The following is a 26,097-nucleotide window of genomic DNA, read 5'->3' as shown; positions in this document are numbered from 1 at the left end:
ATCTAGATATTTGCCTAGTTTTGAAACAGGCTATATAAAAAAGCACTAGTAAAGTCAATACAAACTAAAATTTCATACAAACAATAACTTGTTTATACTGCTCTATATGCTATACACTGAAATGTAAGCACAATATTTATATTCCAATTTATTTTATAATTATATGGTAAAAATGAGAACAGAAGCAATTTGTCAGTAAGAGTGAGCTGAGGCACTTTTGTATTTTTATGTCTGATTTTTGTAAGCAAGTAGTTTTTAAGTGAGGTGAAACTTGGAGGTATGCAAGACAATCAGATTCCTGAAAAGGGTTCAATAGTCTGGAAAGGTTGAGAGCCACTGACTTAGAGGTGCAAACAGGTTTTTTCAGGCCTCCTGGATCTATTTCCCCGTAGTATCACTGAGATCACCCTGGAGTCTGCATCAGCAACCAGGACTGTCAATCAAGCTTTTAACTGGACACTTGATGGAGCAAGGCACTAAAGACATGCGTAACTTTAACTGCTGACTGTCTCGCTGTGCCCATAGCCCGGCCACCTGCTCCCCAGCTCTGTCTGGCACGCTGACCAGTCAGCACGCTGAGAGAGCAGGGAAGGACAAAATGTGGGCAGTGGCCTCGGACGCTGCTACTACGCATGCCCATCTCCTCCGCGCATGCTCGGTGCAGTGAGGTTCCGGGGTGGGGGGAGACGGGAGTGCGGCAGCCGGGCTGACAGGGCGCTGCGGTGGCCATGGCTGACGAGGCGGCGAAGCTGGACGAGGCGCTACGGCGCCAGGGGGACACGGTGCGGCGGCTGAAGCAGGAGAAGGCCAGTCCGGAAGAGGTGAGTTCGTCCCCCCCCTGCGGCTCCCTGGCTGGGCTGTACCGCCCCCTCCCGGCCCCGCCCCTGCGCGCCTCTCCCGGGGGGGTTGGCTGGGGCTCGGGCCGGGGGGATGCCCGGAGCGAGGCCGGGGAAACGGGGTGCCCGGGGAGGGGGCCGGGGAAGCGGGATACCCAGATGCCTCCCCTGGGTTGTGCTGTTCATCTGCCGCCCGGTCTCTGTCCCCAGGTGGCTGAGCAGGTGGCCAAGCTGCTGGAGCTGAAGGCGCAGCTGGGCACAGAAGAGGGGAAACACAAGTTTGTCCTCAAGACCCCAAAGGTAAGTCCCCAGCCCTGGACTCTAAGGCGTTTAGAAACCCATCATTAGTTTAAACAGTGCAGCTTTGTGTGTATCCCAGCCCTACCTTCCCAGAAATCCCTCAGTGCCTTGTCTGCTATGACCACACTTTACTGTGCATTAAAGAGAAACTGTCTCCACTGCTGATAAATAAATCGTTTAACCCTGTGCCTTCGAGATAGATGAATGTCCCAGACTTCAGGGCTTCCTCCTGACAGTTAACAAAGCCAGGATAAAACCCTGTGTTTTCATAAACTCCAGAAGAGCTGGTGTAACTGACAGCAGGCTGAGTGAGCACATGTGCACTGCAAGGGACACCCCATATGGCAAGTAATACTGCCATCTTGCCCTGCATGGAGCCATTATACTCCCCCTAGATCAGTGGTTCTCAACCTTTTTGGGCTCAGGACCCATTTGTAAATGTTTATGGCCTGTCACATGCCAGTAAATAGTCTGGGGGAGGAGGCCCTGGGGTGGTTTTGGTTGGATCCCGGGTGGGTTGGGTCCTGCCTGGCACTTTCCCCACATTGGCAGTTCCTGCAGTTCCTATGCTATGGGGCTAGCTGGGCTTGGCTCTCTGCTCTGGGTGTTGCAAACTCCAGGGTTGCAGCACCGCTCAGGTTTGGCCCCGCTCCCTGACTGGGCCAAATTTGAGTGAGTGGAGTTGTGACCTAGCTCATGGGATTGCTGTGCCACTCACTCAAATTTGGCCTACCCAGACTCCAGTTATTATGATAGCTGGGCCAAACGTGAGTGGCGATGGGACCCCAGAGGCTGCAATGCCTGGAGCAGGGAGGCAAACCCAGCCAGCCACATGGGACAGGAGCCACAGGAGCTGCCATATGACCCTTTGAAGCACTCTGACAACCAAGTTTTGGGTCCTGACCCATGGGCTGAGAAACCCTAGACCATGCTGCCTCTCTCTATTGACCTGCTCGTTTTTGACCAGAGATCATGCTGGCTGCTCAGCAGATGAGCTGACAGCTGAAGACATCCGTCTCAAAGGGTGCTTGTGGCCACCCAAACTCCATCAGCAGTTGCCTGGGCAACGGTGCCCATCTAGCTGTGAACTGATATGGGGTCTTCCGAAAAATGAAGGGACACCAAAGGCCAGCCCAGGGCGGCTGTGAGAGGACTGTGACTAACCTGTGATCTTTAGGGCATAGTGGTGATAAGTAACCCTGATGACCAGTTTGCATCCGTTACATCTTCAAGGCTATTCACCAGGAGAAGGGCTAGAAAACTTTTCTTTAAGATATTGCTCTTGCCATCCACGGAAGGGGTTGGAATGGGGGCAGGGAAGGGGTGGGAAGAGGCGGGGCAGGGGCGGGGCCTCATGAAAGGGGTGGAGTGGGGACTGGGCCGAAGGCAGCGCAGGGGGAGGTGTCAGTAATGCGGCCCTCGGGCCAATGTACTAGTCCTCATGTGGCCCTCGTAGTCATTTGAGTTTGAGATCCCTGTTATAGACTAACAGATGTATTGGAGCATAAGCTTTCGTGGTGGATGAATACCCACTTCTTCAGATGTCTGTTTCAGGTTCCTTTAAATATGTGCCCAATTTCAAAGGTAATAAGGTGGCTTCCATTAGCCCAATTCAAGTAAATGAGGGAAGTTAGCATTGCTTAGAGCACGGGTTCTCAAACTTAATTGCACTGCAACCCCCTTCTGACAACAAAAAGTATTACATGACACCAGGAGGGGGAACCAAAGCCTGAGCCCAGGTGGCAGGGCCAAAGCCTGAGTCCTACCGTCCTGGGTGGGGAGGCCAAAGTCAAAGCCCAAGAGCTTCAGCCCCAGGCAGGGGGCCTGTAACCTGAGCCCCACCACCCAGGCCTGAAGTCCTTGGGTTTTGGCTTCGGTCCCAGGCAGTGGGGCTCGGACTTTGGCCCAGCTCCTAACAAGTCTGAGCCAGCCCTGGCGACCCCATTTTAGGGTCCCAACCTACAGTTTTCAGAGTAACAGCCATGTTAGTCTGAATTCGCAAAAAGAAAAGGAGTACTTGTGGCACCTTAGAGACTAACCAATTTATTTGAGCATGAGCTTTCGTGAGCTACAGCTCACTTCATCGGATGCATACTGTGGAAACTGCAGAAGACATTATGTACACACAGAGACCATGAAACAATACCTCCTCCCACCCCACTGTCCTGCTGGTAATAGCTTATCTACAGTGATCATCAAGTTGGGCCATTTCCAGCACAAATCCAGGTTTTCTCACCCTCCGCCCCCACCCCCCCACAAACTCACTCTCCTGCTGGTAATAGCCCATCTAAAGTGACCACTCTCTTCACAATGTGTATGATAATCAAGGTGGGCCATTTCCTGCACAAATCCAGGTTCTCTCACTCCCCTCCAAAAACCACACACACAAACTCACTCTCCTGCTGGTAATAGCTTATCCAAAGTGACCACTCTCTCTACAGTGTGCATGATAATCAAGGTGGGCCATTTCCAGCACAAATCCAGGTTTTCTCACCCACCCCCCACCCCCATACACACACAAACTCACTCTCCTGCTAGTAATAGCTTATCAAAAGTGATCATCAAGTTGGGCCATTTCCAGCACAAATCCAGGTTTTCTCACCCTCCACCCCCCTGCTGGCTTAGAGCTATGGTTTGCTCAAATGGCAGTGATGAATGTGGTGTAAATGGCTGAATAGATTTGTAGGCTCAAAGGCTGTGCCACTGTACACATGGCACAATCTTCAGGCAGCCTCCTGCTGTTACAGTAGCAGTGGCCTTAGTAGCAGCTGGAGCACTAGTGCAGAGTGTCTTTATCACTGTAAAAGCTGGCAGCTAGCCTATACTAGCACTGCTGCGCGTCCTAGCCTCAAGGGTGCCACATTGGTGTTAGACCAATGGCAGCATAATTGCAAAAAATTGCTAGTGTGGCTAGGGCTAGAGACCTCACAAGCAGTCACTAGAAACTTTTGATTAAAAACAATGGAAATGTCGTTTTATGGAGATTTTTGGTGTCAGGTGAGATGTAACGTCTGGGATGGCTAGCAGCAGAGCATGCCGCCTGCATACATATCTGCCTCTTTCTAGAAGGGCCCATCCTTATGGGCATGGGAGTTCAATCTTGGGCCTTGTCATTTTTTGGCCTCTGTTGAGAACAGCAGCAAGCGGGTAATTAATGCCATTTGTGATGGTAGTGTGTGTGATGTGGACATCTGTACGCTAGGCACTAGCCCTCAGAGACCCCTCAACTCATTCCACATAGGCCACTAAGCAACCTATGGATGGTAATGAATGTGGGCTGCATTTGAATCAATGACTAGTAGGTGAAAGGTTGGATAACTTGATCCATCTAGCTCATGTGCTCCAAATTTTAGTTAAATAAAAAAGTAACTAGTAAGACCGCAAAAGTGGAAGAAAGTCTCTAGTTGTTTAAAATGTGAGACCATTCCCAGCTTCTCAAGATCTGAAAACCTGTTAGCCACAGCCTCCCAGTTTCTCTGCCTGAATGACGTCTCAGTGCAGTAAACGTAACATTAAAAGCCGGTCTTCCTTTTCTGGCCCACAGAATCACACATTATTCCATACTGTGTGTCCCCTTTCTCTCCCTGACACTGCATATGACTCTATCAGTAGAAAAGGCAAAGCCGGTAATTGCCATGTGAGAGTAAGGACTGAATTTATTAATAGTCAGCCATAGTGGTTTTTGGCTGTCTGAAGGGGATGATCAGAATGATTCAGTGGTTCTAACAAAGAAGAAATGGAATGAGAAATCTCATCCCGTTCACATTGCAAAGGTGCACTCAGGAGACAAGTATCAGACCCTCTGGCCTCACTGGCTAAAATGTCCAAGTTCTCTGTGTAAAGGAATTCTTAGACTAAAACACCTATAAGCCTGATGCTTTATTCCTAAATTTCCAAAGCTCCTCTGTCGTCTCAGCCTTATCCTCTAGATGGGTTATTTTACCAGACGCTGACTCAGAAACATCTTCCTTTCTTTGGTGCTTCTCTAAATTGTGAGCTCTTCAAGGCAGGGACCTTGCAAAGGGACCTTACATGCCTGCAAAGGACCAAGCATGCTATTCGTCCTGTAGAAGTAATTGGATCCATGCTGGATTCTCCACCTTCTGGCTCATGAAGTTTCCCTCTGTAGTCTATGAACCTCTGGCTCCCATTAGCTGTGTGCTACCCAGCAGCTGTATAAGTAGCCAGCTCACTTCTGGGCAGCATCTTATGGCTTCCACCTGCACTTAGAGATGGTCCAAGGATCTCTAATTCTTCTCTGTGCTTGAGCTTTTGCTTTTAGTTAATTCCCTTTCCTCAGGTGTATTGATGCTGTTCCCTGTTGTGTATCCCTGTCTTTCTGGCTTTGTATTTTAGACACACCTAGTCCACCACTTCCTTCCTTTCGGCTTCTTCCATGCACAGTGTACCCATCTATGTTAATGTTCATCTGGGCAGAATCATTCCACTAGCTCAGGCCATGGTTCTCTGCTCTTCTTCTCACCCACTTCCCTTTGATTTGGGGTCTCAGGGCACCCGGGACTACAACCCCAAGCAGATGGCCATCAGGGAGAAAGTCTTCAACATCATTATCAGCACCTTCAAGCGCCATGGAGCTGAGGTCATCGACACCCCTGTGTTTGAGCTGAAGGTGAGTGCAGGAGCTGTGTGGTGACATCAAGGAGGGGGTGGCTCTGCTGGTTAAAGAATAGCAGCCATGTTAGTCTGTATTCGCAAAAAGAAAAGGAGTACTAGTGGCACCTTAGAGACTAACCAATTTATTTGAGCATAAGCTTTTGTGAGCTACAGCTCACTTCATCGGAGAGACTAACCAATTTATTATGAAGTGAGCTGTAGCTCACAAAAGCTTATGCTCAAATAAATTGGTTAGTCTCTAAGGTGCCACTAGTACTCCTTTTCTTTCTGCTGGTTAAGGCACTGACCCATTAAGGCATGATCCCCAGGCCTGTAGCTGTTTGCCCCTTTAAATCTTTGGGTGCATTTTAAAGTATGGTAGCTGCATTAGTCATAACCTGAAGGGCAGCTGCCCTGACTAAGACCTCAGTGTGAGCAGCTCCCATGGAAAGTGAGAGCCTTCTGTAGTAAAGCTGTGGTTGAAGGAGGGTTAGATCACCCTTTGCTCATCATGTGGCATCTCCTAGCTTCCTCACTGAGCCTCTTGTTGCAGCTTTGTGCTCCTAGGTTTTGTCCCTTCTCACCTAAGATGTCATCTCTCTGTTTCATTTAGGAAACTTTGACAGGGAAGTATGGGGAGGACTCAAAGCTCATCTACGACCTGAAAGACCAGGGGGGAGAGCTGCTGTCTCTTCGCTATGACCTGACTGTATCCTGCCACAGTTCCTGCTCCTGGCGTGCCGATTTCATCCTACATAGTACATTCACTGATGGGCAGTGTCATGTGGAGGCCTCAAGAGGGAGATGGGGAGGGCAGTCTCTCCCCGAGTCTTTTGATTCCAGGTCCTCAGTGGTGGGGCAGTCATGCAACAGGGCCCAATGGGAAGAGCACAGGTCTAGGAATAGAGACCTGGGTTCTGTTCCTGGCTATGCCAGACTCACTGTACTCAGCTGTTTTAATGGTTATTCACCCCTTAATATAACACAAGAATCAGGGATCACCCAATTAAATTAATAGGCAGCAGGTTTGAAACAAACATAAGGCAGTTTGTCTTTACACAACGCACAGTCAATCTGTGGAACTCATTGCCAGGGGATGTTATTAAGGCCAAAACTATGCTTGGGTTCAAAAAAGAGTTAGATAAGTTCATGGAGGACAGGTCCATCAGTGCCTATTAGCCAAGATGGTCAGGGACACAAACCCATGTTCTGAGTGTCCCTAAACCTCTGATTACCAGAAGCTGGGACTGGATGATGGGGGATGGATCACTTGATAAATTGCCCTGTTCTTTTCTTTCCCTGTGACACATCTGCTGCTGGCCATTGTCGGAAGCCAGAAGGCTGGGTTAGATGGACCATTGGTCTGACCCAGTATGGCAATTCTTATGGGGGTTAATGAAGCTGTGATGCCTTTATGAAGCAGAATGTGTGATAGTAGTAATTGCTGCAGGGCTGTCTCCTTTTCTTCCCTTTGGTTTCAGTGATTGAAGTGGTGAGCATGAGTGCCTCTTAGCTGTTACCCCTGGCAGAAGGGTGTGTACCCCTACTGAGCCTGGATAACAGGGGAGGGGTTAACCAGACTTCTGCCTGAAGAGTGATAACCGGGCTGGTTAGACACATAATAGAAATGAGGCATAACACCTTTTGCTACTATATGCAGAGAAGTTGGGTGATCCTGTCCACACCAAACCCCTTTGGAAGGGCTGGATGGCTCTTGTCCTGGACCTTCCGAGCCATGGGAGGGTCGTCTTACGTTCCACCCTTAACCCTTTGTGCTCAGGTGCCCTTTGCTCGTTATTTGGCAATGAACAAAATCACCAACATTAAGCGCTACCACATTGCCAAAGTTTACAGACGGGATAACCCAGCCATGACGAGGGGCCGCTACAGGGAGTTCTACCAGTGTGTGAGTACCGGCAGCCTGAATGCTCTCCACGTCTGGGCCCAGGGTTCCCCAGGAACTCAGTCAAGGTGGCCCTATATTTGTGACTAGAGTGCTGGCTCAAAGCACGAGGAAGTGGAAAGGGAGGAAGAGAACTTCATTTGTGTCTGGGGCCTGGCTGCCACATGGGGAGCTGGATATATGGAGACCCTGGTTGCTGCTGGGCTCCCCCAATTGTGTTACACTGCCCAGATTTTCACTGCCTTTGCTTGTGCCCCAGGATTTTGACATCGCCGGCCAGTTTGACCCCATGATTCCTGATGCTGAGTGTCTGAAGATCGTGCATGAGATCCTGAGCGGGCTGCAGATCGGAGACTTCCTCATTAAGGTAAAACCAGAGCCAGGTGCCAGTGCTGGTTTCTCTGGACGATGATGTGAAGTGAAGAGCATTCTTGCTTCCCACTTGCTCATGGTCTCAGCCTGGCAACACCTGCACCCTCTGTAATGCACAATGCAGATGGATCCAGAACCCCTAGTGCCTGTGGGAACTCCTTTCTATGCACTGTCTATGCTAGAGAAACTATCAGGCTTCACTCTGGCTGTCACCCGGCAATCACCATCTCAAGCTGCTCTTCAGAAGGGAGTTCTGGGGCGGACAGGGTCACCCAACTTCTCTGCCTGTTGTAGTAAAGGGTGTTATGCCTCATTTCTGTTACGTGTCTAACGTGCTTTGCTCCAGGAGGTGTAGAACTTGTCCTGTTTTGGTGGATGGAGTCAGGCAGCAGGGCAACTGCTTTGTTGGGCACCCAGTGCTAAAAAAGGGGTCCGGTAGTATTCGTCTCCTTCTCCAGGGCTTCTGATGCTCATGGTGAGGACCTGCGTGTTGCACCTTGAGTCTGCAAGCTCCACACCTCCACCCTGCAGGCCTTGTACTGTTGACCTTCATCCCTGCTCCCTTTTGAGAATCCATCACCTCCTCCAGGGAATCTTTCCCTGGGCTGAGCCCCTGCTGCGCAACAGGAGACCAACCCCCAGCCCATGTGTGGCAGCACATGCTGCTGTGCAGACACTAGCTCTTATGAGTCTACCTTGAACAAGTGGGGGCAATGGGACCTGGTAAAATTAGAGGTAGCTAGGGTGTTAGAAAGGGACCAGGTGCCCCGAGACAGCAATGAGAGTAGTGGTGTCGGGAGAACCTTGAAGGCAGCCAAGGCCCCCGGTGAATTCGTAGACCTAGCGAGACACTGCTGGGCTCTGTGGATTAGCTGGAGGGGTGGGAGCCAGCCCTCGCGATCTTGTTGCTGGGTTTTCCTAGGGGGATCTGGTTATGATGGGGGCTATCTGTGTTGTTGGACCACCCGCGGGGAGCTGCCAGGGATTGCCAGACTGGATCTGACCCAAAATCCATCTAAACCAGTATCTTCTCTGACAGTGGCAGCAGCTGGTACTTCTAAGGAAGGGGCAAGAATCCGCATGATGGACAATTATGGAATAACCTGCCCACAGGGAAAGCTGCTTGCCCTGACCTTCATCAGTCAGTGATTGGTTTATGCCCTGACATAGGAGGATTTAGAATTGTCCAAAAATTTGTTCCTTCCCTTGTTTAACTGCAGGTGTGCCCATTCTCCATATAAACATTGGATTGCTTTTTTAATCCTGCTAAACTGCTGGCCTCAGTTACATCTTGTAGCGATGAGTTGCACAGGTTAATTATGCATTGTGCTATTAAAAAATCCCTTGAGTTTTTGGTGTAATTGTAGTTTTTGTTCTGTATTCTGAGAGAAAGTGACTAGAAGTGCCCAATTTACCTCCTCTCTACCCTTCATTAAAGATTAGTTCTCTGTCATGTACTCTTATATACAGAACTGGTACCCTGCTAGTTAAAGTTAAGAACAGCTTTCTGTTTAAATGATGACTCTATGTGATCTAAAAATCTACATAGTTACTGGGATATACTTTGACATTAGGTGTGCCTCACAGAGGCATGGGCTAAAGTTATTGGTCCAAATTTAGAATCATTTGATCAAGGGGTTCTGAAGATACAGTCCCTCACCATCAATCCCCTCCCAAAAAAACTCCCAGCTTTTCTCAAAATTGAGAGATTCTAACAGCATTTTTTGTGCACAGATCTATGGATCAAACCTGGGCTCTGATCCTGTCACAGAGATCCCTAATGCTGGACATCTGACCCAGCATGAAACCCACTGTCCCTTTGGGAGAGCAAAATTGAGAACAAAATTTGTGAGAGGTTAGCTTTTCAGTTAGGCATATGCCTAACTCTTCCTAAGCCTCACAAAGTGTATGGCAGGGGCATGCCGGAATGACAGCTACCAAGTGGTCTAGTGGTTAGAATAATGGACTTGGACTCAGTAAATCAGGGCTCTATTTTTGGTGCTGCCACAGGCTGCTCAGTGACCTTGGCCAAGTCCCAGCATTGCTTTGTTCCTCGGTGTCCCCATAGGGATAATGCTGTTTCCTTTCTTGGTAAAGTACTTTGAGATCTGATGAAAAGTACTATGGGAGAGCCAGGAATTCTCATTCCATGGCCATAGTCGCATCTCAACTGCAAATCTATATGATAATTACAACTGCCCCATAATGAACACTAACTCCTACCAACATTTCTTTCTGTTTAAAAAAAAAAAAATCCATAGAAAATTCACTGACAAGAAATTTGGTTAAAGCAGAGTTAAGATTGCCCAGTGACAGCTCGTGCTCAGCAAAATTCAAACTTGTGAAAACCATGAAATAGAGAGATGTCCACGCCCACACAACCATATCTCTGCCTTCTTGGAGCAGAGTGCCCATGTGCCATAACACATACTTGCCCTCTGCCTTTGCATTGTACTGAAAAGGAGCTGCCTACACCTGCCCCACATTCAGCCCCACAGAAAGAACACTACAGCTGCTAAATTGTACACCCCCCTTCACCCTTAGGCACACAATACCACCTAATACTACAGCTTTCTACTGTACTTTCCCTTACCCTTCATTAAACCCACAGACAACGTTCATCTTACTTCCACCTAACTGCTGATAATCCCGGTGGCAAGAAGACTCTTGCACCCTGCTACTCATGCCATGTAACACTGAAATGAGGTGTATCTCCCAAGATACGCATGCACCTCTTTCCTTTGATCACATGGTCAGGGAGAGGGGCTCTCACACAGCCTTAGAAGGGCACAACACCCGCTCCTCCCAATAGCTTCATATCTCAATCACAGCTCTTCCAATCTGCTCCAGATAATCCCTCCACCATTCAATTCAGCAACATCTAAGGCAGTGAAAGCAGCTGGAGTGCATGCAGCTAATTCCAAGGGGCTGTTGCCAGCTGCAGGGGGGCAGAATGAAGGAGGTCTGGGCATTTACCTTATCTCTGTATTTCATGATTCTTTTCAGAAGTCTGAGTTTTCCTGGAGTCGACATTTTGCAAGGCCACAAGATACCATTCAGCAATCTTAACTCTGTGTTAAGGAAACTTTTTGTTAGTGAATTAATCTCTGTTGTAGACTCATTCCAATTGTTTGAGTCTCTTCCCATCTGGAAGACTTTCCAGACTTTGAATCTCTGCTCTCCCCTCTTTCTGCACCCCCACTCTTTGTGCTTTTTCTCCATTGAGAGAGGGTGACTGGAACGGTCATTGGTCTTCCAGGTGAGGGCCTGCCATTGAGGAATTTAATGGATTGAGTATTTCCAGTATTCCCTGTCCCATTCCTTTTGCATCTGTTTTCATTATTGGCCACTGCTGCACGGTTTTCATTGATGTTCAGGTTTTTTTCCCCAAGTGGTGGTAGTTAATGTGAAACCCAGCAGTGTGCATTACCTTACATTGGAATTCATTGAGCTTTGTCTGCTGTTGTGCCATCCACACACCTACCTTGGCTCCTCAGACTTGGGTAACTGTAATAATTGTCACTTTGCCACCTTGCTGCTTGTTGTTGTTTTCAGTAAATGGTGGTCCTCATCTCATACAGAAACTTTGGGCACCTGCTGTTAACCTTTGCCATGCTGAAAACTGAACATTTCCTCCTCCTCTTTGTTTTCTGTCCCATGATGTGACTTTACTTCTCATCCATGACTCTCATTTCTGAACAGTCTCCTGTGAGGCCCTTTGTCAGAGGCTTTTGAAAGTCCAGCTAAATTGTCATCCAGTTTTCACTTGTCCACTGTTTCATAGCAGGAGCAGCTAAGCCCCTGGGACTTCTGGGAGCTGATGATGGTAGAGGTAGCTGGCTAGGTGGGATGGGGATGGCAGCCAGCCCCTCTTCTCTACCCACAAAGTCATAGAGGAGTGAAGCTGAAGAGTTTGTTGTAACTGGGATATTTCCATTTGGTTCCCATTGAGAGACTCTACTTCCTCCCAGGTCAACGACCGGCGTATCCTCGATGGGATGTTTGCAGTTTGTGGGGTACCAGACAGCAAGTTCCGAACAATTTGCTCCACTGTGGACAAACTAGACAAGGTAAGGGCTGAAGTTTCCTGTTACTGCTGCTTTGTGGGTTTCACAGCCCTCCTAGTCAGCACAGACTGCTCAGACAGACTAAGGGCAGTGGAAGTTGGTTAGAGAATGCTAGTAAATGTTAAATTATTTCTCTTCTTCACCCTGTGTGTTGGGCATTGGGGGTTCAGCACCTAGATAGGGTGTTTTGTGGAGACCTAGTTACACTATTTCCTTTAACATCCCCAGTGGGTCCTGAGCAAACAGATTGACAATGCAAGTCACCCTAAATCGATGGGATTCTGCAGGTCTCTTAATTCACTATCGCAAGACTTAAAGTACGAGCTGCTGGTTATTAACCTGGAGTAGTGAAGCTCCTGTGTGTCTGGAGCAGGGATCCCACCACCCCACTCCTGGTTGCCATCTGGAATCCGTGCTGCATCAACAACGAGGAGTCCTTGGGGCACCATCTCTTATAACAAATTTATTTGGGCATGCTGCATCAGAATGTTCAAAAGCTTTTTTTCCTAATTCAGTGTTTTTGGGGCCATCAACATCCACTGTTGTGCTGGGGACCTCGTTACAGCCCAGCTGTTCTCCAGCACAGATCTGTAGTATTAATGGAACCTTGCTAAAGCCTTGGTATCTGGCATAGTGGCAGACTGCTGCAGGATGGGTATAGAAGCTAGGATCCGGCAAGCGAGCCACACTTCAAGTGACTGAGGACTGAGTTCTGTCAGGTAAATTTGCAAATGAGTAGGATGTAGCGGCATTGTCCTGTCAATGGCTCTGTAAATATCACCCTGTGAGCAAGTGCTCTACTGCTCAACAATGCTCCAGCCAGCATCAAAGCAGGAGACATGCAGTCTGTGGAGGTTGGGCATTGCTGGCTGTAGTGTCTGTGGAAGGCTGGGGTCATATGCGGACTTGTCACTTCAAAGCATCCCCTGCCCTAGCAACCTGTGTGTCCTGTGAGGAAGGAAGGAGCTGCACTGTGGGTGCTTAGGGAGATGGGGTAATGGTGAAACCATCTCCATGTTCTAATCAAATGGAAGTACAGAGGAAGATAAGAGAGACCAGCCTGAAGAAGCTGGGAGGGCTGGGATTGGTACCCACAGTGCACGGAATCTGCCCATTTCTTGTGGTTGACAGGCTTATGCCAACCAGGCTGGCTAGTGTGGATAAGCTGTAATGGTGCAATTCTCTATTGTAGCCAAAGTTAAAGATAACACACCAGCACTCTGCTCTGGTCAATAGCTTTGACTCCAGGAGGAACAATAGCAGCAATTCTCACCTCCACTTTGGTTTGTGAAGATGAAATGAGGTCAACAAGTGGATTGGCCTTCAGCTGCCTCTCTAGACAGTTTTCTTTGCAGCTGGCTGCCCAGCTGAATGGAGTCTTGACTGTAATTCCTAGGCAGACTTTACAAACTGGAGTTAAGGCTGTGAATGGCTTTACTCCTCTCCGCTAACTAAAGGGGGAAACCTTAAAAAAAGTTATTAACCTTAAAAGAACATTTAGTTGGGGATTAGTCCTGCTTTGAGCAGAGGGTTGGACTAGATGACCTCCTGAGGTCCCTTCCAACCCTGATATTGTATGATTCTATGATAGAGTCAGAGCCAGAAACCAGACCACTGGAAAATCTGTAAACAGAGTTAAAGCCCAGGTAAGGAGCCAGGGTAAGGCAACCTAGGGACATCGTGACAGAGGTGGGGCTCTGTGACCTCCTTCTGCCGTGGACACACACTTGGAGCCCTGATGGCAGGGGGGCCCTCTCCCCTCCCAGAGAGGCACAGACATTAGCATAGGGTCTCCTTCTTCCCCCTTGTCCTTTAGGGCAGCAGCAACAGGAGGGGCCCAGCCCCTCTCCCAGAGGGGCAGCAGTGACAGCAGGGAGCTTCCAAAGTACTTAACCTGGTAGCTGGTGTAGTTGCTTGGGAGGTTGGGTTGCGCCCACTGTAATCTTCTCCTCCTGCCATATGCACAATCCTGTGCTGGGGTGGTATTGGCCACCCCGACACCATGCATTGAGTATTGATGTTAATACCTGGTTGAGATGCATAGGACAGTTACCCCTCTAAGAGCTGCTGTTTCAGACTCTCTGTGGACTCAGGCAGATATAGCTACACCAGTTACACTTTGTGTTTTTGAGCTTTCCTTTGAAAATACAGTAGAACCTCAGAGTTATGAACACCTCAAGAATGGAGATTGTTCGTAACCCTGAACTGTCTGTAACTCTGAACAAAACATTATGGCTGTTCTTTCAAAAGTTTACAACTGAGCATTGACTTAATACAGATTTGAAACTTTATTGTGAAGAAGAAGAATGCTGCTTTCCCTTTATTTTTTTAGTAGTCTACATGTAACACAGTACTGTACTGTATTTGCTTCTTTTTTGGGAGAGTGGGTCTCTGCTGCTCCCTGATTGTGTACTTCCAGTTCCAGATGAAGTGTGTGGTTGACTGGTCAGTTCATAACTGAGGGTCTACTTTATGAGGGCTTGGAACTTTTTTACGAAAGCTGAGATTCTGATGTGCTCACCCGACTGTAGGAGAAGGGGACCCTTGTGCTGGGACCTATAGTGTCTGTGCCTTAATCTGGCTTTGCCTCTACTCACAGCACTGAGAGCCATCCTTGCAGCTGAGATGTCTGCTGTACTTCAATTATCTTCATATGTTTGAAAGTATTAACAGTGAGAAATTTATACACAGGGCCCACCCCTGCAAGCGCACAGCAAGCACTACCCTTGGCGTCACTGGGAGTTGCACATCCCTATGTGGGTAGCAAAGGGTGTCAGTAGGACACTTGGAAACTTGCTGGAATGTTTACTAATTCAGAGGAATTTGGGGGAGAAAAATTTACACAGCTGCTCTAGTGAAATCTCTCGGCACACACAGGAAAAGGCAGAGTGGTTAGTAAACTAACTATATTGAGTAGTTGTAAATAAAACAAAGCGTGCAGCAGCTGGTCTTTAGCAGCCCTCCTTCCCCCATTGCTCCAGACCAGAGGTTTTCAAACATTTTAGGCCGCGTATCCTTTTGTGTTCTGGGGGAGCGGGGGGGGTGAGAAAGCCAGGATTTGTGCTGGAAACTGCCTTCTCACCCCCCCACCCGAGAACACACACACACACACACCACACACACACACTCTCCTGCTGGCAATAGCTCATCCAAACTGACCACTCTCCAAGTTTAAATCCAAGGTTAACCAGAACGTCGGGGGGGGGGGGGTAAGGAAAAAACAAGGGGAAATAGGCTACCTTGCATAATGACTTAGCCACTCCCAGTCTCTATTTAAGCCTAAATTAATAGTATCCAATCTGCAAATGAATTCCAATTCAGCAGTTTCTGGATTCTGGATTTGAAGTTTTTTTGTTGTAAGGTAGCGACCTTCATGTCTGTGATTGCGTGACCAGAGAGATTGAAGTGTTCTCCTACTGGATTATGAATGTTGTTCTTGACATCTGATTTGTGTCCATTTATTCTTTTACGTAGAGACTGTCCAGTTTGACCAATGTAAATGGCAGAGGGGCATTGCTGGCACATGATGGCATATATCACATTGGTGGATGTGCAGGTGAACGAGCCTCTGATAGTGTGGCTCTGATAGTGTGATCACTTTGGATGGGCTATTACCAGCAGGAGAGTGAGTTTGTGTGTGGGGGGGCGGAGGGTGAGAAAACCTGGATTTGTGCTGGAAATGGCCCAACTTGATGATCACTTTAGATAAGCTATTACCAGCAGGACAGCGGGGTGGGAGGAGGTATTGTTTCATGGTCTCTGTGTGTATATAATGTCTTCTGCAGTTTCCACGGTATGCATCCGATGAAGTGAGCTGTAGCTCACGAAAGCTCATGCTCAAATAAATTGGTTAGTCTCTAAGGTGCCACAAGTACTCCTTTTCTTTTTGTTTGCTATGTAACCCCTGAGTTCTGTGATAGCTTTGCTCCATGTTCTTGCTTGATGAATTCCATTAGAGCTGCTGTCCCAGGGTTGGATTTACAAGATGATTTTAAGGTAGGGTAAGGGGTAACGTTGTCAGAGTAACAATGCCCTGAGGGGATGCATAGGTAAGTGGGTAGTATGTGTTGGATCATTGGATATGCTCTTTGGTGTAGCACTCCCAAGAAATATAGTAGTTAGGAGGGGAGTGAATGGCCTGGTCTAGTGGGCTACTAAAATACATAATTGGCTTTTCATTTGTAAATGTTGCCAGCCTGCATCGTTCCACAGACAACTGAGTCACTAACAAAAGTAGCCAATCTGTCCCTCTTCATCGCTGCCTCTTTCTTTGTAGTGGTGTGATCCCAGGACCAGAAGCCCAGGTACCACAGCTAATCCCAGCTCTGAAGCTGACTCTAGCTATGACTTTGGAAAAGTCACTTAACCACTATGTGCCTCAGTTTCCCCTCTGTTAAAAGAGGGGAGATAAATACTTACCAACCTTGGTGCTGTGGGGTAGGTTTTTCGGCAAAGTGTTCCTTGTTGTCTACCCTGCAGTACTTTTTTCCCCTCTTATTTTCTCTTAGCGTTTTCTAGCTGTGTTCTCACTTTCTCTTCTTGTAACCATTTTTTCTGTGTCTTCTTTTACACCTTGCCCCACATTGTTCTGCTTCACATGAGAGAAATTGACTAGATCCTAGAATTCTGAGGCATCAAGGTGCTTTAGAGTCTGATTTCCCAATTCCTCTTTGCTGCTCTATTTATATGAAGCAGAACAGTGGCAGACAGGGAGAGATGGTGATGAGCGCTCCACTGAGAACTCCCAGGAGCAGCAGGTTCAGCCTGGGGAGCTGTGATTAACATTCTCATCTCCCCCTCCCCAGGCAACATGGGAGGATGTGAAGAGCGAGATGGTTGGAGAGAAGGGGCTCTCGCGAGAGGCTGCAGATCGTATCGGGGAATACGTTCAACTGCATGGTGAGTTCTGTGGAGCTGTGAAACTTGGTTCCCTGTCCGGCCTCACCCATGTCAGCGGAGAGCCTGTGTGGGTCACTTCACCAGTCGCTCCAATTTCCTTGGTCTCTATATGGGGAGGGTCAGGGTTCCCCAGAGGTTTAGCTGCTCTTGCCCAGGCTGAGCTGACTTGCAGCCTGTACATCGCAGGTAAGGTGCGTGGTCGGTATCCCCTGGGAGGGAGATAGAGAGGCTGGAGGAGTGAGCAGGTGGCTGTGGGCCAGGCTGAGTGGAGCGAGCCCATGGGAGCCCAAGCCCTCCCTGCCTTTTATATTTTAATTGTGTGTCATTTCTGCAGGTGGGCTGGGTCTGATTGAGCAGCTGCTCCAGGACACTAAGCTGTCCCAGAACAAGCTGGCCCGAGAGGGGCTGGGAGACATGAAGCTGCTGTTTGAGTACCTGACCCTGTTTGGCATTGCAGATAAGGTGAGTGGTGGAGGGACACTGAGCAGGCCTGATTGGGTCATTTGTTGTGCCTGGTAATGGGATTCCCCTCCTGTTCCGCAGATCTCCTTTGACCTGAGCCTGGCACGGGGTCTGGATTATTACACTGGGGTGATCTACGAGGCCATCCTGCTGCAGCCTCAGAACGCCCACAAGGAAGAGCCGGTCAGCGTGGGCAGTGTGGCTGGAGGTGGCCGCTATGATGGGCTGGTGGGGATGTTCGACCCCAAGGGGCGGAAGGTGCCCTGTGTGGGAGTCAGCATCGGAATCGAGCGGATCTTCTCCATCATGGAGCAGAAAGTGGAGGTGACTGCCACCTGATTCCTCCTCCTCCTTTGATCCTGGGGGACAGACTGGCACCTGCCTTTCCTCCCAGCTGACACAGGGCTGATCAAAAGCTGCAGAGTGGGGGTGAGTGGAGGCTCACAACCTGTGTTGGTCAGCCACTTAGTTGCCTAAATCAGATTCCTGTGGCTCTACATGATCAACCTATTTTAGGTAGGTAAATAGCACAGTAGTGGCTGAGCAGTCTCTGTAGCTCCATCTGGCAACAAAAGACCCGGGTTCAGATCTGGAGTCAGAGCCTCTAAGGCCCTGCTCACATGACAACTCTTAAGAAAAGAGGAATTGGGCACTTCTTACATCACACAGTTCACTCTCAAGGCAGGTAAAGCTTAGAATGTCATGAGACGGAGGGGCTAGATCCCTCTTTGCAGAGTGGATGGTGGCCCTGACTATATTTACAGACAGATTTTCAAAAGTGCCCACTAATTTAGGTGCCCAGCCTGAGACGCCATGGACCTGGCTTTCTGAGGTGCTGAGCACCCAAACTCTAGCTGGAGCCAGTGGAAGCTGTTCATGCCTCTTACGGTCACACCTGACAGCTCTCGGTTTGGGCACCCAAAACCTGAGGCACTTTGACTCAAGGGCCACTTCTGGGAAGGTCAGCCATAATGGCTGGCAGCAGTGGATAACTCCAGTGCCAAACTCAACCCCTTCCGTTGCCCATACGGGGATAAAGCAGGAGGAGATCCCGTTGGCAAGGAGGAGAGTCTCATAATAGCTGGCTTTGGAGGTCTGTTCCCATGTGTCACATTTACAGCAAAGGGCACTGGGGAATTCTGTATAGTGGATTTATTATTAGTGAAGTCCCCAGCCCAGCAGACAACAAAGTGACTTGAAAGGTGACACTGGAGGGCTGTGACGCTGGACGGCAGGGATAGGATACAGAGGGACCTAGACAAATTGGAGGATTGGGCCAAAAGAAATCTGATGAGGTTCAGTAAGGATAAGTGCAGGGTCCTGCACTTAGGACGGAAGAACCCAATGCACAGCTACAGACTAGGGACCGAATGGCTAGGCAGCAGTTCTGCAGAAAAGGACCTAGGGGTGACAGTGGACGAGAAGCTGGATATGAGTCAGCAGTGTGCCCTTGTTGCCAAGAAGACCAATGGCATTTTGGGATGTATAAGTAGGGCATAGCGAGCAGATCGAGGGACGTGATCGTCCCCCTCTATTCGACACTGGTGAGGCCTCATCTGGAGTACTGTATCCAGTTTTGGGCCCCACACTACAAGAAGGATGTGGATAAATTGGAGAGAGTCCAGCGGAGGGCAACAAAAATGATTAGGGGACTGGAACACATGACTTATGAGGAGAGGCTGAGGGAACTGGGATTGTTTAGTCTGCAGAAGAGAAGAATGAGGGGGGATTTCATATCTGCTTTCAACTACCTGAGAGGTGGTTCCAGAGAGGATGGTTCTAGACTATTCTCAGTGGTGGAAGAGGACAGGACAAGGAGTAATGGTCTCAAGTTGCAGTGGGGGAGGTTTAGGTTGGATATTAGGAAAAACTTTTTCACTAGGAGGGTGGTGAAACACTGGAATGCGTTGCCTAGGGAGGTGGTGGAATCTCCTTCCTTAGAAGTTTTTAAGGTCAGGCTTGACAAAGCCCTGGCTGGGATGATTTAATTGTGGTTGGGTCCTGCTTTTGAGCAGGGGGTTGGACTAGATGACCTCCTGAGGTCCCTTCCAACCCTGATATTCTATGATTCTATGAAAGCCATTGCTGTCTCTTTCTCTGGGCTACTCAGTCATAGAGCTGTTAGCCAGACTTTAACTCTGCTGTGCTCCGTTCCAGGGGATAGGGACAGCAGGTTGTAGCCACAGTTAAAGATCATGTGCCCACTTGCTATTGCACTGACTACAGAGCAGAGGCTGGCCAATTAAAAGGGAGAGCATCAAGGGTTAAAGGAGACAAGCAGTGGATGGCCAAGTCCTTTTTTATACTCCACAATGTATAACAAGGACTGGAAGGACTTCCCAGAAAAAGGCTTTTTGTTTTTACCATCAAAATGAAGCATATCCAGCCCCAGTTTCCAAGAAACAAGGGAGACGAGACCCAGTCTGGGAATTTTCCCTGCCTCTGCTTCATGGGACAAAGCTCTGATATTCCTCTCTTGTTATTCATAGTGTGGTTATGTCCAAAGGCCCTGATCAGAATCGGGGCTTCCTCAGGCCACATGCTGCTTTAACACCTAGGAAGATGGAAAACGCAGCCCCTGCCCCAAAGAACTTATTGACCAAAAGATAAAGTGGTACAGCACAGAGTTCTCAGGGTGACAGCTACCACATGGTATGTTCATGGATTTTAGTACACTGAGCAGGGAGGTAGGAGCTCACATTCTAACTGGAGAAAGCAGTGTCTGTCACTGCAGAATTGTGAAGGTGCCTTGCCCCATCGCCATGGTGCTACCTCTGACCTCTGCTCCTGTTCCTTCCTCCGTTCCCCAGCCCCTTCCTTGCTGGGCTGGAGGGGCATCTGTTCCTGGGAACTTTTCTGCCAAGTCTTTTGTCAGGAGTTAAGCCAGCAGCCTACTGGCTATTTTAACTTATCTCCACAGCCCCAGCAGGATTGGCACCATCCCAGAGGCTGGATTGGACCCTTTTCCTCAGGGCTTCATTAATTGTTCAAACACACAACTCACAAACTAACACAAAACAAGGCTCTTCCCCAGTCGTTCTAAGGACCGTCACCCTGGGAGGTCCCTTGCCACAATAACCAACCTGCTTCCTGTAGCTTCCCTCCTCTGAGCTCTTTCAGTCTGTATGGGAAGCACCTGACCCTTCCCAGCTGGAGCTGATCATTCCCTCTCCCAAGTCCAAACACCTGTTCTTAAATGGGCTCTGCCTCATAACAGGGCTGCCTGGCCCTTAAAGGGGCAGACCACCTAGTCTAAAGCAACCTGACTGCAAATCCCTTCCCTGCTCAATTGCTTATGTTTCAGTTTCTTGTGATTTCATGACCCTAGCTCTCTAGTCAGCCATAGTCCCCTTACAAATACAGACCAGACAAGATCTGATTTTTCTCATGTTAAGAAAACAAATCTATTTAGGCCACCACCTCCTCTCCAGCTTGGGGCACAAGCCCACTGCTTCTCCTTAACAGGTGAGCTTTACAAGGGGCCTCTCAGGAAAATTGAGGCAGGAAAATGCCACATTGAGTAACTGGCAGAAAGGGGAGGAAGAGCATAAAGATGGTGAAGCTCCTGGCCTCCAGTGGGGCAGAAGGGGGAGAGAGTGTGTTCGTTCTAGCTTGGTATTGTTTACTTAGTGGTTCCTGGCTTGGTCGGGGTCCCACCTTTCCTGCTGCTGCTGTGGAGCTGGTGATGTTTTTTTGTAAGGCTACATCAGTGAGAGTACATCTGTTACACTGGGAAGGCCTCTGAGGGGAAGCTTCCATGGAATTGCTCATGTCCAGCAGAAACTCCAGTGCCGTGGCACTAGAGAGGGGAAAGCTAGAAACTGCATTTTAAATGAGATTGGATCCCAAAGGAAGTAGGATGTAGAACTGTGGGGATTTGGCTTGTTGGGATTCCCAGGGGCTCTTCCACTGCGTTGCTGCTGCTGGCTTGTCCTTCCACTGTCAAAGCTACTGGCTTTCCAGTCCCATTGAATCCATGCATGCAAAATGCTCTGTGTGAAGTGGTGGTGGTTCCTGATAGAAAGGGTCAGTGGGGGGCAAGGAGTGTCTCAGCACATGAGCGGCTGGGTGTTTCTATACGTCGTCAACAACTCTCACAAGACTCTGTCCCTGCATCCAGGCTTCAGAGGAAAAGATCCGGACCACAGAGACACAGGTGCTTGTAGCGGCTGCACAGAAGAAACTCCTTGAAGACAGACTGAAGCTCATCTCTGAGCTGTGGGATTCTGGGATCAAGGTATGGCTGAGCAGAGTCTGAGTGAGGGAGAGGAAGGAAACTGGTTGGCTCCAGCCCTTCCGTTCCCAGTGCTGGTCATGGGCTTAGAGCCATTCTCCTGTTCTTGTTACCCTAACCCCATAAGTGGGGAGGAGGGAGACACTCTGGGGAGACATGCCACGTGAGCAGCAAGCCTTGCCTACTTGAATGTGACCTTGCTGCCTGTTCTCGTCTATCCAGCTTCACCATTCCTACAATTAGGCATTCCCTCTGCTGTACACAAGGCAGGGCCAGAGCTGCCAGTCGCTGGGAAGGAGGGTTGGCACCCCTTTAAGGAAAGTTGTACACGCTACATCCTGGCAGCAGCAGCAGGTGGTTTCCAGACTTCCTGTTTTCCCTGGGTTGTGCAGCACTAGAAATCCTTTACACAAGCTCTCACTTGGCTCCAGGTTGGTTTCCAAGTTGGGAATATTGCTAACCTCTTCTACAGGGCAAAAGTCACTCTCTAACATGGCATGAATCGGTTGCCCTTCTGATGCCAGCAGAGCTAAGACAAAGAGCCTTGTGCCACGCCCCTGATGCCATGCCTGGCTGGGGAATATTGCATCTTTTGCTCTCTAGCCTCAGCTGCCAGACCCACCATTGGAACTGATAGGAGAGGCTCCCTGTGCTTCAGCAAAGCAGTGCAGAGGAAAAGAGCTCCACCTGTGCCCATGGTACACTTTGCTAATGCTGGGTAAGCTGTTCCAGTTTTGGAAGCATTCTAATTGGGTTGCTTTTCAAAAGTGGGGAGCCCTGCCTGGTGATTGAGAGATCTGGTCCTGCTGCCTCAAATGCAAATTAGATGGGGAAATCCAAGAACAGGAATGACAAGTGGGTGCCTGAAGAAATCAGCAGGTATTAAATCTATTGCTGTACTGTGGGTCCCGCCCTAGGCAGAGATGCTGTATAAGAAGAACCCCAAGCTGCTGAACCAGCTGCAGTATTGTGAAGACACGGGAATCCCTCTCGTTGCCATCATAGGAGAGCAGGAGCTGAAGGATGGAGTTGTCAAGCTGCGAGTCGTAGCTACTAGGGAAGAGGTGAGGATGCCTTTGCATATAAGTGATAGGCTGAAGATAGACATTAACAGGCTTTGTCTTGCCAAAGATGAAATGGACTAAAGCCACCCCACTACGTGGGAATGGATGTAGGAAGAGAGATTGAGGTGTCAGTAATCTCTCAGCCACATGAATGATTCTTGGGTACCTTTGCTGAATTTCTCCTTTATACCCCAACAGTGGATATAATGCAGCTGTATTAGTATGGGGACCTTCCCACATATTGCATCTCAGGAGGCCTTAGAGTTAATAACAGCAGAAGATATCAAAGGAGCTAGGCACATTCATCTGACTTGAAGAGTCAGTGAGATACAGGAAGGCTGTTTGATGTGGCAGGTACTGCAGAGAAGAAGGCTCGCCCACCGACAATGGCTAAACTGAGTGTGGAGACAGAGGGGAGGCAGATGCTAGATGTGGACAGGGAGGGGAGTGGAGATAAGGTCTGTGATTTGGTGACAATACTTAGCACGTATAAGCTGGAGCAAGTCTACAGAGGGATGGTTCAGAAACAAGGGCAACTTTGAACTGGCTCCTACAGTCAGGGAGAGCCTGTGAACGTGTTGGATATGGTCGTGCTTCTTTGCATGAGAAGGTGGATAGCAGCATTCTCTGTGCGCTAGGCAACCAGCTCTTAAGGATGCCATAGAGAAAGGAGTTATTAAAAACTGTTTAGATTGGACCCTGTGCTAGAGACGAATCAAGTTGGAGAGCCACTTACCTAGGAGTTCTTTTGCAGAGAAGAGGTGTGTGTGTTAGAAACATTACTTCAAAAATGAACAGTTTTGAGTACTTTGGCTTGATCTGTGGGAGGGCGGCTTGGTGCTCTTTTGTCAGACAGGGCAGTGCGTGCGATTTGGGGTATTCTTGGATGGACTGGAGAAGAATGGTTCCGGGAGGAGGCTAGATTATAGGAGGGGAGTGGTTCTATTAATTCATTTTGTATTTGTTTTTCAGATTGATGTTCGCAGGGAAAACCTCATTGAGGAAATCAAGAGGCGAACATGCCAGCCCTAGCCTCCCAGCCACACCTGCTAGTTTGTTGGATTTCAACTGATACTGGGGAAGGGGAAGACTTTAGAGATTTCCTCTCTAAATGCCGCAGTTCTTGGCTATTTTGCTCATGACATGTCAGTGGGGACACAGGGGTCTTTGAAGCCGTATTTATTATTTTATCATGAAATTCCTTTTCCCAGAGGGAGCAGAGATGCTGCTTTGCTTTTTAAAGAACGCTGTGCTCCTGGGCATAGCCAGTGAGAGAGCTGGAGAGGATGTTTCCTGAGACACTCTGGAGAATGCCAGCCGTGTGTCTGTAATCATTACTATTACTGGGCAGAGCTGTAGCGCCCTGGGCCATTGGCAGACACTGAGGATCTTGGTCATAGCTTCATGTTCCTTTCTGTTTGAATAAATGTTCTGCACAGTGTCACTTCTCTGCCTAGAGGGCAAATGACCTTGTCTCGAAGTGTAAAACATTCTAAGCAAGTTTAATAAACCTTCTGACAGTCCCACACCTGCCTCTTGTGTGACTGTCTTCTGGAATTGCCAGTATGTCAAGGTTTCTGTTCCTCTTCCCCCGCACTCCCCCTGGACTAGGGCCGGGTGTTAAATGTCACTGATGCTGCTGTTCCATTCCTTGAGTTCCAGAGACCTTTTAAAAAGTGCACTGGGGATGGTATTTTGGAGTGTGCAGTGAAAAGCCTTATCTGGAAACTCCCATTGGAAACATTGAAGAAAAAGCAAAATGAAGACCTGAGTTGAGTGGTGTGCAGAAGCAGGAGGTAGCCAGGATGTCCCTGCCATCTCTATTCTTATCTAATTCCTTAAGTATTGTAGAAGTAATTTAACTTTGTGCCAGTCACTCATAATCAACTAAATTCCCTATGAAGGGCAGCAGGCTGCTCCTAATCCCCCCTTTAATGTATAAAATTCCATAGAGTCCTCCCATTGTGGTTTAAATGCATTAGGACTTGATTCCATCATTCATTGTTTTCTCTTCACCAGTCTGTAAAATAATCCCTACTTTAATTTGGTTTACATGGGATCCTTTAAATATGTGCCCCCTAGTTCTGGTTTACCCAGTGACCTCAGACACGTTCAGTTTAATTGGAGGATAACCCTTAGCAAGCAGATGTACTGCAGTCAGCTCCCTCTCAATTTCTCAGAACTCCCTTTTCTCAGAACTAAATAATCCCAGTTTTATCTGTCTCATTATTTTAGTTGCTCTATGCTGCCCAAATTACTCCAAAAAGTCTTTACCCAGTGCAGTGTACTATCACTTGATAATCTCCTTGAGCTCTCACAACGCACTCCCCTGCAAAAACCTCAATATATTTTTAGCCACCTTTGCTTCGGCTGCTGCTTATTGGGTTAAGTTTACCAGTCAGTAGGGTTTATCAGCTCTTCTTCCTCTACTATTTCGGTGCCATAAGAACTATACTAAAGCCCAGGGGTGGGCAAACTGCAGCCTGCGAGCCATTTTAAGGTGGCCTGCAAGCTCCCACTGGGGAGTGGGGTCTGGGGCTTGTCCCGCTCCGGTGCTCCAGCCGGGTCACAGGGTCAGGGGCCTCACCACGCAGCTCCTGGAAGCCATGGCATGGCCCCGCTCCAGCCAGGGCGCAGGGTTGGGGGATGCTCCATGTGGCTCCTGGAAGCCGCGGCGTGACCCCGCTCCTGCTCCTATGCGCTCCAATTGGAGCTGCCTGGCCACTCCTCTGTGGAGGAGCCGGAGAAGGGACATGCTGCTGCTTCTCGGAGCCACTTGAGGTAAGTACCACTCGGAGCCTGCACCCCTGAGCCTCACCCCACGCTCTGACCCCCTTCCCCAGTCCTAATCTCCAAACCCCTCAGTCCCAGCCCAGAGCACCCTCCTGCACCCCAAACCTCTCATCCCCAGCCCCACCCCAGAGCCTGCACCCCCCAGCCAGAGCCTGCACCCCACTCCCCCACCCCAGCTCAGAGTCCCCTCCCGCACTCTGAACTCATTTCTGGCCTCACCCCAGAGCCCACACCCCCTCCTGCACCCCAACCCCAATTTTGTGAGCATTCATAGTCTGCCATTCATAGGCTGCCATACAATTTCTATTTCCAGATGTGGCCTTGTCCCAAAAAGTTACCCCACCCCTGCTATAGCCTGTCTAAACCTTAGACATTTCTGCCCCTCTGCATCCCTTCGGGCTTGTAGAATGTAGAATTGTTTACTTCTGAGACCATTCACCTAATCTTTGTCCCAAATCCTCTCTCTCAAGATTAATCACTTAAGTGAGTCTTAACCGCTCCCCTTCTTCTGTGTCAAACCCTAATGCTATTTAAGTGTGTTTGTCCAAGGCTG

At 48.9% G+C, this 26,097-nt stretch overlaps 1 protein-coding gene across 2 annotated transcripts; it reads left to right on the top strand.

Moving 5' to 3' along the window:
* Nucleotides 1–657: 657 nt before the first annotated feature.
* Nucleotides 658–24,277, top strand: HARS1 (histidyl-tRNA synthetase 1). Of its 2 annotated transcripts, XM_084636045.1 has the most exons (13): nt 658–821; nt 1,047–1,136; nt 5,647–5,766; nt 6,364–6,459; nt 7,531–7,656; nt 7,913–8,020; nt 11,997–12,095; nt 16,898–16,991; nt 17,326–17,453; nt 17,535–17,777; nt 21,574–21,690; nt 22,605–22,751; nt 23,724–24,277. In XM_084636045.1, exons 1-13 carry the CDS (start codon nt 729–731, stop codon nt 23,781–23,783), a joined length of 1,521 nt encoding a protein of 506 aa, XP_084492171.1. In that variant the 5' UTR covers nt 658–728; the 3' UTR covers nt 23,784–24,277. The 2 variants fall into 2 exon arrangements, with proteins under 2 accessions (XP_084492171.1, XP_084492172.1); XM_084636046.1 differs by lacking the exon at nt 17,535–17,777.
* The last annotated feature ends 1,820 nt before the right edge of the window (nt 24,278–26,097 follow it).

The sequence above is a fragment of the Lepidochelys olivacea genome (genome assembly GCF_965140295.1).
Source record: "Lepidochelys olivacea isolate rLepOli2 genome assembly, chromosome: 8".
NCBI classification, from domain to species: Eukaryota; Metazoa; Chordata; order Testudines; family Cheloniidae; genus Lepidochelys; species Lepidochelys olivacea.
The sequence above is the reverse complement of the archived record's forward strand: the minus strand, read 5'-3'. Positions and strand labels throughout refer to the sequence as shown.

What these genes read in the sequence shown, in the direction of transcription:
- HARS1 (XM_084636045.1), top strand. Translation starts at nt 729, where the DNA reads ATGGCTGACGAGGCGGCGAAGCTGGACGAGGCGCTACGGCGCCAGGGG. An exon ending in TTGTCCTCAAGACCCCAAAG is followed by an intron (nt 1,137 to 5,646) that starts GTAAGTCCCCAG and finishes TTGGGGTCTCAG; the next exon opens with GGCACCCGGGACTACAACCC. An exon ending in TGTTTGGCATTGCAGATAAG is followed by an intron (nt 17,454 to 17,534) that starts GTGAGTGGTGGA and finishes CCTGTTCCGCAG; the next exon opens with ATCTCCTTTGACCTGAGCCT.